The 18,663-nt window shown below is 44.1% G+C and overlaps 1 protein-coding gene across 4 annotated transcripts in view; it reads right to left on the bottom strand.

Moving 5' to 3' along the window:
- The window catches only part of LOC129817199 (1-phosphatidylinositol 4,5-bisphosphate phosphodiesterase beta-1-like), a 217,717-nt gene that overhangs the window by 149,458 nt on the left and 49,596 nt on the right, over positions 1 to 18,663 (bottom strand). For all 4 annotated transcript variants that reach the window (XR_008753683.1, XM_055872201.1, XM_055872202.1 and 1 more), the window contains exon 3: positions 6,995 to 7,063. Coding sequence is in view for 2 of the 4 variants with exons in the window: in XM_055872201.1 (XP_055728176.1) it covers positions 6,995 to 7,063 (69 nt within the window). In the remaining 2 variants the exon portion in view is untranslated. The remainder of the gene's footprint in view (positions 1 to 6,994; positions 7,064 to 18,663) is intronic.

Here is an 18,663-nt window from a genome sequence, read left to right as displayed (position 1 = left end):
GCAGTTTAGAATCCACCCTCAGGAGGTACGGCCTCTCTCCTCTGAGTTGTTTAGAATGCATAACTCCTCTCGGTGGAGCTCCATTGACTATCACTCCAGAGATGCAACATTGTGCTAGGAACCTCATTCTGTACTCTTAGAGGAGAATAATTCTTGCTTAGTCACGTCACCTCTACTTATATGTACCTATCCACCTCAATTACCCCCGCACGTCGACTAGGTACTGGTACCCTGTGTATATAGCCACGTTATCGTTTCTCATTGTGTATTTATTTCTTGTGTTATTATTGTTCTATGTTTTTCCCTGAATTGTTGGGAAGGGTCCGTAACTAAGCATTTCACTGTTGGTCTACACCTATTGTTCACGAAGCACGTGGCAAATGAAATTGGATTCGGTTTTAATGTGATGACCGAGGCGACAGTGTGAAGCCATTTCCAATGATATTACAACAGTTTATCAGCAAAGAAACACATGTAGACGAATTGATGCAATTTAGCCATTGGTCAGGGAATGAAAATGCACAGTGCACCAGAATTCATGCAGTGTTGTAGTAATACGTTTAAAGTGAGATATGAATGACCAGAGAGCCATGGAGAATTCCATATTTGGCTTGAAATTGTGCCCAAATATGCCTGACAGATTCTTTGGCGGTTGCAGATAGTTTTCCAACTGAGTGTACACATTCCTATGAGATTGGACATAACAAAACATTTATTTGGCGTCAAAAGCAACAGTTGCCAGTGTGTTGGTATGCATTGTTAGCAGTCTGTCTTCTCTGCACTTAGAACAAGAGCATCAAAGAGGGGCAGTGACCATTAGCCTTTAAACGGTTGAAATGGCAGTTAGCTTATCATTTAGAGCGGCGAACCAGCAACTGGGGAGTTGCCGGTTCAAATCCCGGGTCTGACAGGGGGGGGGGGGGGGGGTGAGCTGGTATCAGATGCTGTTGTGTCCTTGAGCTAGACACTTAACTCACCACAACAACTTCTCCACGAGCAACCTCTCCAACATGTATGTGTGTCTTTCAGAGGGGTTCGGATGAAGTGGAAGTCGAGTTTTGTCTGGACCTTGTGTACATTCCACCCGAATACCACAACGTATGCTGTTGTTTAACATAGTAATTAATGGAGTGAATCATGCCAACAATCATTACGTTAAAGTCTCCTTTGCTCCTTTTGTAGCAGCTGTAGCCAGAATGCAACACTCAGACAGGCCAAGGCCATGACATTGCCCACAACACTTTGCAACTCTGCAAAGAAAAAGCCATCTCTCAGATTGGCCAATAAAATGAAAATATTAAGATGGGCAAAAGAACACAGACACTGGACAGAGGAACTCTGCCTGGAAGGCCAGCATCCCGGAGTCGCCTCTTCACTGTTGACTTTGAGACAGGTGTTTTCCTGGTACTATATAATGAAGCTGCAAGTTGAGGAGTTGTGAGGCGTCTGTTTCTCAAACTAGACACTCTAATGTATTTGTCCTCTTGCTCAGTTGTGCACCAGGGTCTCCCACTCCTCTTTCTATTCTGGTTAGAGCCAGTTTGCGCTGTTCTGTGAAGGGAGTAGTACACAACGTTGTACCAGATCTTCAGTTTCTTGGCAATTCCTCACATGGAATAGCCTTCATTTCTCAGAACAAAAATAGACTGACGAGTTTCAGAAAAAAGCACTTTGTTTCTGGCCATTTTGAGCCTGAAAATTAAATCCACAAATGCTGATGCTCCAGATACTCAATTAGTCTAAAGAAGCCCAGTTTTATTGCTTCTTTAATCTGAACAACAGTTTTTAGCTGTGCTAACATAATTGCAAAAAGGGTTTCTAATGATCAATTAGCCTTTTAAAATTATCAACTTGGATTAGCTAACACAACGTGCCATTGGAACACAGGAGTGATGGTTGCTGATAATGGGCATCTGTACGCCTATGTAGATATTAAATAAAAAAATCTGTCATTTCCAGCTACAATAGTCATTTACAACATTAACAAAATCTACACTGCATTTATGATACATTTTATGTTATTTTAATGGACAAAAGATGTGCTTTTCTTTCAAAAACAAGGACATTTCTAAGTGACCCCAAACTTTTGAACGCTAGTGCATTTTTCATTAGGGAACGAACATCTGACTGATGACGGGATGGCCGGGCATTCGTGCGGTTGAGTCCGTTTCTGCGTTAACATGGACTCTTATTAACAACGTGATGAAACTTTGTTGACAAGGTGTTGTAGAAAACGATTAATAGAATGGGCTTGGAACCTCTAACCCTGGCAATTTGACAGGTAAACTCATGGGTACACTCGCAATGGCTGCCTGGTATTGTGATGCAATCATTTCCACTTTAATGTAGAATCTTCATTAAAATGATGTTAACTGATGTGGCTTATGCAATGGTATGTATTTTTTTGTAATGTCAGTTGAGTTGAATCAACAAATCACAGCACATATTGATAGGTAGACTTCCTGCTTTTACATCCTGCTTTGCTCCTATATGGGTACACTCGCAATAGTCCAAGACGGTGTTAGATACAACGTCGTGGCCCCGCCCGCCTGTGGAGAAAATAACTTGTGGTTACCTAGGTTACTCTATTGGCTCACAGAAAAAAAGAAGAAAAAAAGCAATTTCCTTGCTGTCTGCTTGTTTTAATCAATTACAGAACCACATTTAAGAAAAATTCAACATGTATAAAGATTACTTTTCAACATTGCCTGCTCCCTAACATTCTCATTACTTAGAAAAATGTAATTTTGTAGGGCCCCCCTAATGCCCCACTCCTCTTCAATTGCGAAGTTGCTGTATATTGGTGGGAACTGGAAAACGCTGTCGTACACATCGATCTATAGCCTCCCAAACACGCTTATGGGTGACAACTCTGGTGAGCAGGGTTGGGTAGGTTACTTTCTAAATGTAATCCGTTACAGTTACTAGTTACCTGTCCAACATTGTAATCAGTAACGTAATTTATGGATTACCAAACTCAGTAACGTAATCGGATTACATTCAGTTACTTTTAGATTACTTTCCCCTTAAGAGGCATAAGAAGAAGACAAAAATGTATGTTACCAGGGATAAATCAATGTTGAAGTTTACATAGCTGGCCATATATGGATGTTACATTTTACTTTATGGGTTGGTTATGTGGGCTTCCTCTATCCCATCACTTTCTACTACATTTAATAATATGATAAAATTATATCTTTACATTAAAAACCAAAGTCTATAAGAATTCCCGCCATTCCAATAAATGTTGTACCCCTTGATCACCAAGAATAGGATTTGGAAATAAGGAAGTATAGATTAGCCAAAATTACCTGACCATAACTAAGGACAATTAAGGATTTATAAACCAGCCCTACTCTGTTGTTTATGATTTTATTGTCATGGAGGACTGACTGGCCTCATTGAATCGAGTTGAAAAATCAATGCTGCACTCATGGAATGGCTTTGAGCACTACTGAAAAAGTGCTATTTACATGTGAAAAATGAATGCCATATGCTGCATTTGCTATAGGCTTATTGATTACCTTTTTGTTAGTGACACTTTGATATCTTGATAATATGCAGCTGTTTAAAGGGAAAATCCACAGATGAAACAATAACAAAATGGGCAGCCCGCCTCTGTTTTGGTAAAAAGCTGAGGGATGGGCCTGGAGAAATGTAACCACTCTCAGATTAACAGACAGAGCTATGGATGCAAGGACTGACCATCCATGATATCACAATTATTGTTTTAACCATGTTATGAGGCTATACAGTGTTGGTTTACATTTACAAACATTGGAGAAAAACAAGCTTATATTTTGGGTTCTCATGGAGTGTGACAGTTGAACTAAGCTCATGAAGCATTTCTAAGTTATATTCTTCAAGACTCAATCATTTTTAAGTCCAAAAATGGGATGTAGCAACTACAGATTGCCCCTTTAAGTCTATCAAAAGTGTGCGAGTTTGAACATGTGTCCATTACGCCTATGGATAAAAACAATTTATCAGCATGAATTGAGCAATAAAAGCATCACTTTTATTCCATAGGCTGGGATCCGCACTGTGCAGCTGTTGCAAGAGTGTATTTTTCACTGGCTGTCCACTGGTTTCAAAAACAATGATTGATAGGCAGCTTAAACTTCTTGAATTCAACCATTATTGGGTTCAAATACACATTTACATTTGTGAACAGCCATCCACAACAACCACACTCTGTAAGGCACAAATAGCTAAATGAGAGAGCAGCAGTGTGATTCACATCGTCGTAGACTACACCACTGCTGTCATCCTTACCTCCAAGCGTTCATTCAAGTTGGATAGTTTTTGGATGCCGACAGCAGTCGCACCATTGGAAGACACAGCTTGGACTGTAGCCTACAAAAGCCTATTAATGTTCTTTTCCTGCGATCCATCAAACACATTTGGTGTGTCATCGTTGTGGTCTCTGATTTGTAGTCAGACTCGCTCAGAACAAACTTAAACTAGCGCCTTTTTTTCAAAGCTGATTTGAATATCATTGAGAAAACAGAAGTGTCAAATATATTTTTTGCAAACCCCCTTTCTGAATTTAAAAGTAATCCTCGAAGTAATCATCTAGTTTTTCAAAAGTATCTGTAATCTGATAACAATATTTTTGCTGGTAACGTAACGGATTACAGTCACTGTTTTTTTGTAATCCCTTACATGTAATGCAGGCCATGGAAGAACTGGGACATTTTCAGCTGCCAGGAATTGTGTACTGATCCTTGCGACATGGGGCTGTGCATTATCGTGCTGAAACTTGAGGTGATGGATGGCACGACAATGGGCCTCAGGATCTCATCCCGGTATCTCTGTGCATTTAAATTGCCATCGTTAAATGCAATTGTGTTTGTTGTCTGTAGCTTATGCCTGCCCATACCACAACCACACCACCACCATGGGTCTCTCTGTTCACAACGTTGACATCAGCAAATCACTCGCCCACACAACGCCATACACGCTGTCTGTCATCTGCCCGGTACAGTTGAAACCGGGATCCATCCGTGAAGAGCACACTTCTCCAGCATGCCAGTGGCCATCGAAGGTGAACATTTGCCCACTGAAGTCGATAACCACGCTGAACTGCAGTCAGGTCAAGACCCTGGTGAGGATGACGAGCACGCACATGAGCTTCCCTGAGACGTTTCTGACAGTTTGAACAAAAATGATTCGGTTGTGAAAACCCACAGTTTCATCAGCTGTCCAGGTGGCTGGTCTCAGACGATCCTGCAGGTGAAGCAGCCTGATGTGGAGGTCCTGGGTTTACTGTCCCCAGCATAAGGTGCACCTGTGCAATGATCATGCTGTTTAATCCGTTTGTTGATATGCCACACCTGTCAGGTGGATGGATTAGCTTGGCAAAGGAGAAATGCTAACTAGAACGGATGTAAACAAATGTGTGCACAAAATGTGAGCGTTTTTGTGTGTATGGAACACTTCTGGGATCTTTTATTTCAGCTCATGAAACATGGGACCAACACTTTACATGTTGCGTTTATATTTTTGTTGAGTATAAATGTCTTACCTGTGATGTTTTCCACACACAGCTACGTGTAGCCTACTGGGACAACGGGTCCCCACATGTCACACCCTGGCCTCTGTTATATTGATTTTCTTTATTAGTTTAGTTAGGTCAGGGTGTGACATGGGGGATGTTTGTGTGTTTTGTCTAGTTTAGGGTGTTTGTATTGTATAGGGGGTTTTGTTGAGTGTATGGGGTTGGGCTTAGTATAGTTGTCTAGGCAAGTCTATGGTTGCCTGAATGGTTCTCAATCAGAGACAGCTGTCATTCATTGTCTCTGATTGGGAGCCATATTTTAGGCAGCCATAGACAGTAGGTTTTCGTGGGTAATTGTCTATGTTGAACGTTAGTAGCTTGTGTGTGCACTTTCGTTTATAGCTTCACGGTCGTTTATTGTTTTGTTAGTTTTGTTAGAGTGTTTCGTTTTCGTGTTACGTCTTCGTCTAATAAAAGGAAGATGTATTTCTCTCCCGCTGCGCCTTGGTCCACTCATTCACCACAAGACGACCGTGACACCACATTTCCCACTCTACCACACCGAATATCCTGAAGCCACAGGGCTCTTCTCGCAGCTGCTATTTCCCTACGTGGGAGCATCGTGATTTTTGACTTGGTTACATGTACATTGAACAACACAGCAGCTTTTCGGCACGCTTTGTTACTTCTGTATAACAAAAAATCTACGACGAAGTTGGCTCTTTTACAACGTGGGTCAATTTGAAAGAATGTTTATATTCTCCCAATTTGTGGACGTGGACAAGGGGTATTCCTTATTATTACTTTAATATCGACTCTTAGTATGACCGCCAGTTCACCTATTATGCCATCATTGTCTTGAACGTGAATGCCCGTTCTATTCATTCCATTTAATATATATATATGTTGCTATTCAAAAGGTTATTACGGGGACTACAGTCATTTGGCTGGCCAATTACCGTTATCCAAAATAACATGACCGTCAGAGCCCTAGCTTAGAGGACAGTCAACATAATGCCTAACATAAGCTCCGCACGCGCACACACACACACACACACACACACACACACACACACACACACACACACACACACACACACACACACACACACACACACACACACACACACACACACACACACACACACACACACACACACACACACACACACACACCATTGTGTAGTGATGTCCAGTTCTGTATCCATATGCAGATCTATTCAAATGTCCCTGTCTGATCCCTATAGCACACAGAGCAGTGTCTCTGTCTCTCTCTTCCTCCTTCGCCTCCTATTCCTGTCCCGATATACCCTCCAAGAAACTACAATAATATCCGATTAGCTTGTCTCTCTTCCAGGGTTTCTCATAAAGCCCTATTATAGAGTTTGGAATGGAGCTTTTGGTGGAAAGACAATGAGATACACAGATGTACAGTACATCTGAATCCATTTGATTCGAGCACTGAGCGGAAATCACTGGCCTGACTTGACATACCTTTGGCGTTTTGGTGCATTTTCCGTTCCTGGCGTCCTTGATATAGGCGATGTCCAGGAGATCCGTGTCCTTTAAGAAACCAGCAGAAATAGAACAGTAAGTTTCAGTCACATGTGGGTTTACTGACTGTATGGTTGATTATGTACCGATAAAACATTATGAGATCCAATGGTATCACCCTTTATCAGCCACCCCAAAATAATCAATAAAAATGATTAGTATAGCCCAACGTTGGGCTATAGCGTGAAATCGAATACTACAACTGGAAAAATCATTGTGAAAGATAATGTTGTTGAAAGCCTGGGCAGAGGCTAAGTGCAGGCAAATATTTCCTGATATACCTTTCTGGTGGAGGAGCTTCAGCATGGAACAGGTTTGTGTGTGTGTGTGTGTGTGTGTGTGTGTGTGTGTGTGTGTGTGTGTGTGTGTGTGTGTGTGTGTGTGTGTGTGTGTGTGTGTGTGTGTCTTTGTGGCGCAACATTGATGAAGCTGTAACAGTCTGCTGAGGAACGGTCCTACCGTAGTGAGTTAGTTTCTATCCACTCCATTAAGTATAACCTGTCTCTCATTTCCAGAACGGGATAATAATAGCTTTATTTGCCTCATAAAATAGTGAATAAATCAAACTGTGTGTTACATCTCTCATAAAGCTGTGACTGAGAATAGCCTCTGCTTAGACATTAGGACAACACCTTCTTAGTCTAGAATATTTGGGGACAAAAGCTACTGTTCATAACTTTAACTTGTCTTAAATATTTTACGACAGCTTATTGGCTATTTGGTTTTCAACCTCGCATGGAGGGGATTTTCCCGGCCTGCATGTGTCATTTATTTTTTAATACTTTATAAAAATGATAATTAAGAAAAAAACAGCAAGACACAAGATAATTAAGGAGCGTCTGTTATAAAAATATGTTTTATAGGTTTAGGCTAGAGCAGTGGTGGTGCCTGGAGAAGTGAGCCTACTCAGATTATCGCCCCAAATTTCCCAAACAGGAAAGGCACCCTATTTCCTATAGTTTTTTCGGGCACCTAGCAAGAGTACATTTGGCTAGCGGTGTTTCTGTACTGTACAATGTAGGCCTGCAGTGTACATGATGTAATGGCAGAGTTTGCCCTCTCAATTGATACAAATCATCATAAAATCACTCTGCCAGGTAGGCCTACTTTGCAGTCAACATTTAATTGGGAAGGTTTTTTGGGAAAGAAATATTAGAAATGTTTATTCAAACAGTGCATTGCACATCGCAAAGATTCAAACAAGACTTCGGACCAAACTTTTTTCAATACCTGGTTTGCATACCCATTGTTGCATTTATTGGTAGATATCATAAGTTGAAAGCTCTTTCTTAACTACACTACTGCCTACCGATGTCGTTACTCCGTGAGCTGCTCCACGTGACAACCAGTGGAGAGCTGCGCACTCTTGCTGCGATATTGCACTCGAGGCACGCATGTGAATACTTCACATGCTTTACGAGTGTGTAGGCTCCACTACACTACTTTGATACAGTACGCATCCATGGGGATGAAGATCAGAGTACACGCAATGCCCACTGAACAAAAAGTGGGTATAGCCCCCACTACACCACTGTGCTAGAGTCTAAAGGGCTCTCCACAGTGATTTCACCGTCTACGCATAAGGAGCTAAGGAGCCCCATTTGCATCGCCGTTCCACACATTCGACACACAAACTACACGGGGAGCTTTGCAAACGAAGCTCCGTCAGATAGACTGTGTGGGAGCCCTTAAGGCCCGTGCATCTGACCGAGAGAGAGAGAGAAACAATGTTTTCTGACTGGACGTTTTGCTCCGTTTCGGTGGAATTCTCCACTCTGTCTGACCTTACATTCCACTCCTGCGTTCTGTGTATAACATATTTATTCAAATAGGCTATAGCAAGTAGGACTCGGCCAATTACTCGGAATGTCACTTGTGCGCTGCCCTGCTGTGCGCTGCGAGACTCCGCTCTGCGCGGCGCCAGGCAAGTTCAAATAGGCTAAACCAGAACCACATATAGAGAGCGTTAGGCCAACGAGCTCGAGCATTCAGTGTCCCTTTCTCCTCCGTAGCCGCTTCTAAGTGATAGTTAACGCTTCCTTCCGCGTGGTGCTGTTTATCTATGATCGTTTTCAATACCTATGAAGGTGCCCAGTGAAAGCAGATATGCAACACCACCACACAGTGAAGACTTGGACACACAGTATGGCGAATGCTAATCAATAAAAAAGTCTGTTCAATTCCTAGGGAACTGTCAGAGGCAGACGTCAACAACATTTCAGAAAATAAAGGTCTATATGGGCGCCAACATAGCTGACCTGGCCTAACTCTTTAGGAACACCTGTCCTTTCCATGACGTAGACTGACCAGGAGAATCCAGATGAAAGCTATGATACCTTAAGTATGCCACCTGTTAAATCCACTTCTGTCAGTGTAGATGAAGGGGAGGAGACAGGTTAAAGAAGGATTTTGAAGCCTTGAGACAATTGTAGACATGGATTGTGTGTGTGTGCCATTCAAAGGGTGAATGGGCAAGACAAAAGATTCAAGTGCCTTTGAGCGGGGATGTAGTACAGTAGGTGCCAGGCGCACCGGTTTGAGTGTGTAGAACTGGAACGCTGCTGGGTTTTTCACCCTCAACAGTTTCCCGGGTGTGTCAAGAATGGTCCACCATCCAAAGGACATCCAGCCAACTTGACACAACTGTGGGAAGCATTGGAGTCAACATGGGCCAGCATCCCTGTGGAAAACTTTCGACGCCTCACACACACACACCTTGTAGAGTCCAATTGAGGCTGTTCATTTTTTTTTTTTTCTTTTTTTTACTCCTTTTCCTCCCCATTTTCCTGGTATCCAATTGGTAGTTACATTCTTGTCTCATCGCTGCAACTCCCGTATGGACCCGGGAGAGGCGAAGGTCGAAAGCCGTGCGTCCTCCGAAACACGACCCAGCCAAGCCGCACAGCTTCTTGACGCAACGCCCGCTTAACCCGGAAGCCAGCCGCACCAATGTGTCTTAGGAAACACTGTACACCTGGCAACCGTGTCAGCGTGCACCGCGCCCGGCCCGCCACAGGAGTCGCTAGTGCGCGATGGGACAAGGACATCCCTTCCGGCCAAACCCTCCCCTAACCCGGACAACGCTGGGCCAATTATGCACCGTCCCATGGGTCTCCAGAGCCTGGACTCGAACCCAGAATCCAACTGATGGCAAAAGGGTGTGCAACTCAATATTATGAAGGTGTTCCTTCATTGATCTCCAATCATACCCTAACCACTGCTCAACGTGTCGAGTGGACACATAGCTGTTTCATGTCCCAGTAAACTAGGGTTGGGCGATATATTACGATAGCATAGTCTACCGACAATGACTGACAGCCATCGTCAATGGTGATGTCATCGTGATGTGACAGATAATGGTTTAGCCCAGAGCCATATACACTGAGTGTACAAACCATAAAAACAGAACAGTGTGTGTGTTGGTGTCACGGTGTGTGTGTGTGAGTGTGAGTGTGAGTGTGAGTGTGAGTGTGAGTGTGTGAGTGTGTGTGTGTGTGAGTGTGAGTGTGAGTGTGTGTGTGTGTGTGTGAGTGTGAGTGTGAGTGTGAGCGTGAGCGTGAGCGTGTGCGTGTGCGAGTGCGAGTGCGAGTGCGAGTGCGAGTGCGTGTGCGTGTGCGTGTGCGTGAGCGTGTGCGTGTGCGTGTGTGTGTGTAGGGTAGTGGTTAGGAAACACATGGGGGATTCATTTGGAGAGGATACCGATGTACTGTATGTGTGTCACCCGGCCTAGAAACACTAACACTCGCTGTCTTACAACAACACACTCACGTGCAATTCGGCCATAAGTAGGCTACAAATATCCCCAAGTGGACTGAAATCCTGCCAAAAAGAGGATTCACACACTCACACAGACACAAACTCATCCGCACACACACACAGTGAAGACGTATGTACCTGTGAGCTATCGACTCAACGGCTACTACCCTCCTTCTCTCCTCACACAAACGGACTGTTTTTTTTGTTACAAACAACGCTTGCTTTGTATTTTTCACAATTGTAAACATTGTGCTTTGTATCGTGAATAGACCAAACGCCAGTCTGGTAATAGTAACCTGTCACTTAGGCCTACTGTGTTTAGAGATAAATGTTTACTATGTCTTTTCTTCGATCGGTAACACCAACCTGTCTTTCACCAACACTCAGACCTGGAGTGTATTCATTCCGCCTGACAGTCGCAAAATGTTTCTACTGGACAAATTCAGGTACGTCCCTCCCCATTTCGTTCCGCTTGCTCCTGCTGAAGAAATGTTTTGTAACAGAACCGGCAGAATGAATACTCTATGGGGGGTGCACGCGCCAGTCAAGTTCACGACTTTGTCCACAGGTTTCCCGCCTCTGGTTATTTGGTTTCTCCCATTTCGGGGGTGTTTTCATTGTTTATTAGTAAACGCTAATGTTAATATGCAAAATGTTGTCTTTGTTTTGAGGAACGTGTTAATTGTTGGTCATTGTTGTGTATATTGGGCAACAGTATTGACTTTCAAACATGTTATCACTGTTTAGATGCGAAATATTTTATATTATACGCTAGGCTACCTGTTTAAAGGACACGTTAACCAATTTGTAACACCATTTTTTTTTGTCAATTAAATGTTATAGAAGTGTTCAGAAATTGAAATTGTGTCATTTTTTTACTTTATTCGCAATGTTATACCATTTAGTTTTGACTTGAGCGATGCTTCTCCGTGTGCGAGCACGCACGTGCCTTCATTTTCCCATTGTGGTGACATAAAGCCTGCGCGTGCACGCACACGGAACGTTGCAGATCAAGCTTGAAATGACACAATTTCATGTGAACAACATCTAAAGACCTGCATACTGAGAGCGTTGCCATTTCTAAAAGGACATACTTGGAGCCATGTTTTATCTGTGCCCCTGCAACTACAGAAAGAGCATGAGGAAGTATATCGCTGGTGGGGGTAAGTTTCTCCAAACCAAGTGAAATCGCAAAAAGTGTCTGGACACTTTTATAACATGTCATGTTTTGGGGGGGTAAAAAAAAAAGTGAATTTGTCCTTTAAAGGTGTTAATGGTTTGTGCCAGGGTCATGCCGGTGCTCCTCATTCTAATAGGGCTGTTCGTGCAGGTAACATGTTATAGCACTCAAACTCTGGATCCAGTCTTCTCACCACCCACTGTTGCACTTGACTTCTGACTCTGTCTGAACTGTCCCTGTTCTAAAACCAACTAAATAATGGAGGCTTCCTGGTCTCTCTCTCTCTCTCTCTCTCTCTCTCTCTCTCTCTCTCTCTCTCTCTCTCTCTCTCTCTCTCTCTCTCTCTCTCTCTCTCTCTCTCTCTCTCTCTCTCTCTCTCTCTCTCTCTCTCTCTCTCTCTCTCTCTCTCTCTCTCTCTCTCTCTCTCTCTCTCTCTCTCTCTCTCTCTCTCTCTCTCTCTCTCTCTCTCTCTCTCTCTCTCTCTCTCTCACAAAGAATGTGCTATTTCTCTCTCTCTCGCTTTGTCTAATCTCTTTCTACTTTTGATGTGGTTCTTCTTCATAGCTCACGTGGTAGAGCATGGCACTTGTAACACCAGGGTAGTGGGCTTGATTCCCGGGACCACCCATACTTAGCGTGCAAAGTCTGTAAGTCGCTAAGGATGAAAGCGTCTGCTAAATGGCTTATATTATTAAACCATCCCGTTGTCTTCTCCACATGCCAGCTGTACTTGTTGGACAGTGTTGCTAATGACACGGTGAGCATGCGAGTGCACATGTTTGCGTATGTTAGCTCAGCTGGATGACTGGAGGTCAATGGCGCAAACCATCACAGACCCAAGCCTTACTCTCAGCGAAGCATATATCGCTCTCTCTCTCTCTCTATCTCTGCTCTCTCTCTATTTCTCTGCCTTTCTCTCCCCTCCCCTCTCAGGCCTCGTTAATGAAAGGAGGACATGAGAAAGGAACCACATTATGATTTAAATATGCCTCTCTCCACCAGGGCTCTCACTAACCACATCTTAAATACCACTGCACCACCGTTCCAAATGGAGGTCTAGACCGCACTTACAATCCATTATTGATACAGTAGGGTCGGGCGAGGCCCTTTTCAGTTCCATGTTCCATTTTAGAGTTCCATGTTCCACGGAGGCAACAGAGAGAAGACCACACAGTCTTAGCTAGACTGAAAGCCTCGGGATGTTACTCAAAATGGGGGCACTGAAATATTCACAGTACATAATGTTGAGGCATTGAAGGCAGGCTGCCATGGGCAAGTGTTCTACTGCTCGGTCTATGGGATTAAAATAACCTGTTCTTATGCAAAGTGATTTACAATAAGCTCATTTAAGGAAGGTAAAGCAACCACCAATTGAAAGTAAATCCAATCACATCATATCATCATGCATCCTTCCACACTACAAATAAGCGTGGAGATATTTCTTCGGGGCCAGATATGACAATTGTGATTGGTGGAAAGCAGGATAGAGAATGACTTGTGATACTTCTGTGTCACCGGTCAACGTCACAAGAACGCGATGCAGCCGTCACAGAGTCTTAAGTAGCCTCAAATTTGGCCTCTCTGCACCAAGCCACTGCCAAGTCAAATAGTAAGGGAGAGAGAGGGCGGGAAGGAGCCTACCTTTCGATCATCTTATTTCACGCTAATTTGCTAAAATTGTGTCCTTGAAACGAGCTGTATTATGATTGTGTGTTAACTGTACTCCCTGCTCTGACCAGAAGGAAACCCTGTCTGTCCCAAAATAGCACTTTATTCCCTACATAGTGCACTACTTTTGACTACAGCCCTCCACTCTACGGTTCCTGGTCAAAAGTAGTGCACATTTGTAGGGAATAGGGTGCCATTTGGGAATCTTTGTAGAGTCTGGACCTCCACTCATAGCAGTCAACATTACATCAGGCTGGTGATCCACGGGGTCACTCTTTCACTCTCAAAGAATGTGCAATGACTATTTCTCTCTCTCTCTCGCTTTGTCTCATCTCTTTCTTTCTCATACTTTCTCTCTCTCTCTCTCTCTTTCTCTCTCTCTCTCTCTCTCTCTCTCTCTCTTAGTCTTGATGTGGGAGATTGAGGCCATGAGGTGGAAAATGAACCTGGCTAAGCGGTGAACTGACTTGCTGCGAGCAGGAGGTTTTCGTCCCAAATGGCACCCTATTCCCTATAGTGTAATACTTTTGATCAGGGTCCATAGGCATAAACAAATGACTGACACATGCAGAAACGACCAACCATAAACACTCGGTGGCCAGTTTATTAGGTACACCACCCCGTTCACACAAAATGGATCGCTCCTACACACGGTGTGTCACGTGGCTATATAAAGTAGGCAGACAGGCATCGAGGCATTCAGATACTGTTCAATTGAACACTAGAATGGGCAAAAACGAGTAACGTAGGCGACTTTGAGCGTGGTCCAGTATGATCGCCGGTGCCTGGCGCGCCGGATCCAGCTTCTCAGAAACGTCCGTCCCTCCTGGGCCCCAAGGTTTACCGTGAACGGTGCGACAAACAAAAAACGTCCAGTCAGTGGCAGTCCTGATGGCGAAAACAGCTCGTTGACGAGAGAGGTAGAATGAGAATGGCAAGAATCGTGCAAACTACCAGGCGGGCCACAAACAGACAAACAACGGCCAGTACAACAGTGGTGTGCAGAACAGCATCTCAGAACTCACAACTTGTCTGTCGGTCCTTGTCACATAGGACCACACCGGGTTCCACTCCTACCAGCTAAAAACAAGAAGAAACTGCTCCAGTGGGCACACGGTCACCAACACTGGACAACTGAGGAATGGAAAACCATTGTTTGGTCCAACAAATCCCACTTCCTCTAGTGTCATGCGGATGGCAGAGTCAGGATTTGGCCCATCCTGCCTGATGTCAACTGTACAGGCTGTTGGCAGTGGTGTACTGGTGTGGGGAATGTATTCCTGGCACACGTTACGTCCCCTGATACCAATTGAGCAACGATTGAATGCCATGCCCTCAAGAATTCAGGCTGTTCTGGAGGCAAAAGGGGGAGGGGGGTTCTGACCTGGAACTAGATGGGTGTACCTAATAAACTGGCCGCCGAGGGAAGAGTTATAAGACAGTGCAGATGTAATAAACATACCTGCTTTGCTTGTGTGACGCACATCTCCATATGAGGAGCACTACAGGAGCACTATACTCTACACTCCTTGAACAACGGTCGTATCCTTTCACGGAGGTGATGGAGACATTCACCAGCCTCTTTTCTCCATCCTTCTCCCCCTCGTCTTACATTTCCTCTTTCTTATCACGCATTCTCTCCCCTCTCCTCCCCCACAGATCTGATCAATTAGTGTGTGTTTGCGGGGGGGGGGGGGTCAGAGTTCAACTTCCCATCCTGCCTGTAAAAACCGGCCTTTGAAGTGTCTTTAAGAGGACGGAGCTCGGCAGGAGGGCCTCGCGGAACAGCAGGGCCCCAGGATGAAGCTCCACGGTGGGGCCCAGTGCCCTCAGGCCACTACTGCAACACAGGGCTCTCCGCTCTGTGGATTAATGTTGAACTTTTCTTTTTTGGAGAATACAATAGTAATTCAGCTGGTTGGTGCAACTTGTACACTGAATTTACGAGAATAAAAACCCCATAATTATCTCTCTCCGCTTACGCTTGACCGGATCTGTCAAACAACTATTCACTTATATTGGTCTTTTCACATAGATCTGTTTCGGTCACTTATCAATCTATTCACGCATTGAGTTCACGCGGTGTCGTACTTTAAAATCCCACATCTGTTTCATTTACATGTCTTGTCCACTCCAACGTGTCTGTCTCTGAGGATATTCATTTATGCAACAATACAGCCAGGAGAGCCTATTAGAATCCCCATCACGTTCAGGAAGCCAGCAGGGCCAGCCAGACAACCAGGAGAACTGAATGAACATGCTTAACCTGCACTGCCCTGACGATAACACTCCCTGTGATTCCCGGTCAGTCTGTGTCCCTCTGTCTCTCTGACTCCCTGCTTCTCACTTTGTCTCCCTGCTTCCCTGGGCGTGTGTCTCTGTGCTTCCCTGGGCGTGTGTCTCTTTGTCAATAAGAAGGCCAGTGATAATATATGAATTGCTTGAGATAACATATGTGTAGACGTGCACAATAACGTGCTGCGGCGCAATCAAGATCGGACTATCTGGTATAGATGTAGTTGGCTTTTTTCCCCCAAGGTGGGCGGATGGAGGGAGAGAGAATAAAGGGATAGGAGTGAGAGATGGAGAGAGGTGATTGAGCATGCCAGGGATGGAGACAGGGAGAAAGAATAGAGAAGGGAGAGGGAGAGGGAATAAAGGGATAGGAGTGAGAGATAGGAGTGAGAGACGGAGAGAGGTGATCAAGGCAAGCCAGGGATGGAGGAAGAGAAAAAAAAATAGAGGACGGAGAGGGAGAGAGAGTGGGGGAGAGGGAGAAAGGTAAGCGCGTGAGTGAGGGAAGCGTTGCTGACAGCCACAGGGGTAGCTAGCAGCATGGCTGACAGCTCCCAGGTTACAAACCGATGTGCGCTCCACAGGGTTCCTACCAGGGGAGGGTGTGTGCTTGGGGTAGGGAAATGGGGATTGAGTGAGAGCCTTGGGTTGGTGGGATGGGGGAGAGTTTGAGGGTAGGGGAGATTGAATGATTGCTTTACAGGGAAAGAGGAGGAATGATAGCAATTTCTTCTGATTTACTGCAGAGTAGATAGTGGAGATTCATCTCTTCAGGGTTTTGAAGAATAATACTTTAGTTTGATTAAGACAGGACACATATCAGAATGTTAGCCCATAGAGTGTTGTCAATTACAACAGTTTTCATTTCACTTAGAAAACCGTGTGACTCTTAAATCACCCAGGCAGCCAAATAGGGCTTTCCTCAGCGCTGACAGGCTAGGCCGACATGCTAGCTCCATACAGTATTAAATAACAGGGTCTATATTGGGCTCTAAAGCTACAACTGTCTGTCTGTCTATCTGTCCTTTCCAAAAATAAGAAGTGACCAACGGACAAGGTGTATTCTGGGACAGTCTCCAAACTAGAGGGGCAGCCAGTGGAAAGTCCCCTCGCTGAGAAAGGAACCAATACTGACTGCACCAATACTGACCTGAGAAAGGAACCAATCCTGACTGCACCAATACTGACCTGAGAAAGGAACCAATACTCACTACACCATTACTGACCTGAGAAAGGAACCAATACTCACTACACCATTACTGACCTGAGAAAGGAACCAATACTGACTGCACCAATACTGACCTGAGAAAGGAACCAATACTCACTACACCATTACTGACCTGAGAAAGGAACCAATACTGACTGCACCAATACTGACCTGAGAAAGGAACCAATACTCACTGCACCATTACTGACCTGAGAAAGGAACCAATACTGACTGCACCAATACTGACCTGAGAAAGGAACCAATACTGACTGCACCAATACTGACCTGAGAAAGGAACCAATACTGACTGCACCATTACTGACCTGAGAAAGGAACCAATACTGACTGCACCAATACTGACCTGAGAAAGAAACCAATACTGACTACACCAATACTGACCTGAGAAAGGAACCAATACTCACTGCACCATTACTGACCTGAGAAAGAAACCAATACTCACTGCACCAATACTGACCTGAGAAAGAAACCAATACTCCCTGCACCATTACTGACCTAAGAAAGGAACCAATACTCCCTGCACCAATACTGACCTGAGAAAGGAACCAATACTGCTACCTTTGTTCTCCGTCTGTCCATTCTCCCTACACTCTCGAGCCAGATTCTATCAATATTCAGCAGTACTACTACCGTTTTATGATCTGTAAAACAAACCAGGGCCCGTAATCACAAAGTGTCTCAGAGTAGGAGTGCTGAACTAGGATCAGATTCATCCTTTTACATGATAATGAATAGGTGTGACATCATATTTGATCAGCACTATATAACGTCCCAGTCCTCAAACCAAAATCTCTCTGTTTCTCTCTGTCTCGTTCAATGGACTTTATTGGCATGGGAAACACATGTTTACATTGCCAAAGCAAGTGTAATGGATAATAAACAAAAGTGAAATAAACAATCAGAAATGAACATCAAACATTACACTCACAAGAGTTTAGACATTTCAAATGATATATTATGGCTACATTGTGACAATGTTCAAATAGCTGAAGTACGAAAGGGATAATAAATAATGGGTTGTATTTACAATGGTGTTTGTGATCCACCGGTTGTCCTTTTCTTGTGGCGACAGGTCACAAATCATGCTGCTGTGATTGTATTTCACCTAACAAATCTGTCAGTTTATCAAACTTGGATTTGTTTTTCTCTAATTCTTTGTGGGTTTGTGTAATCTGTGGGAAATGTCTCTCTAATATGGTCATACATTTGGCAGGAGGTTAGGAAGTGCAGCTCAATTTCCACCTCATTTTGTGGGCAGTGGGCACATAGCCTGTCTTCTCTTGAGAGCCAGGTCTGCCTACGGCGGCCTCTCTCAATAACAAGGCTATGATCACCGAGTCTGTACATAGTCAAACGCTTCCCTTAATTTTGGTTCAGTTACAGTGGTCAGGTATTCTGCCACTTTGTACTCTCTGTTTAGGGCCAAATAGCATTTTAGTTTACTTTGTTTATGGTTAATTCTTTCCAATGTGTCAAGTAATTATC

Source organism: Salvelinus fontinalis, chromosome 20 (genome assembly GCF_029448725.1).
Source record: "Salvelinus fontinalis isolate EN_2023a chromosome 20, ASM2944872v1, whole genome shotgun sequence".
Taxonomy (NCBI): domain Eukaryota; kingdom Metazoa; phylum Chordata; class Actinopteri; order Salmoniformes; family Salmonidae; genus Salvelinus; species Salvelinus fontinalis.
Note: the sequence above shows the minus strand (reverse complement) of the source record. Positions and strands in the feature narration are given on the sequence as shown.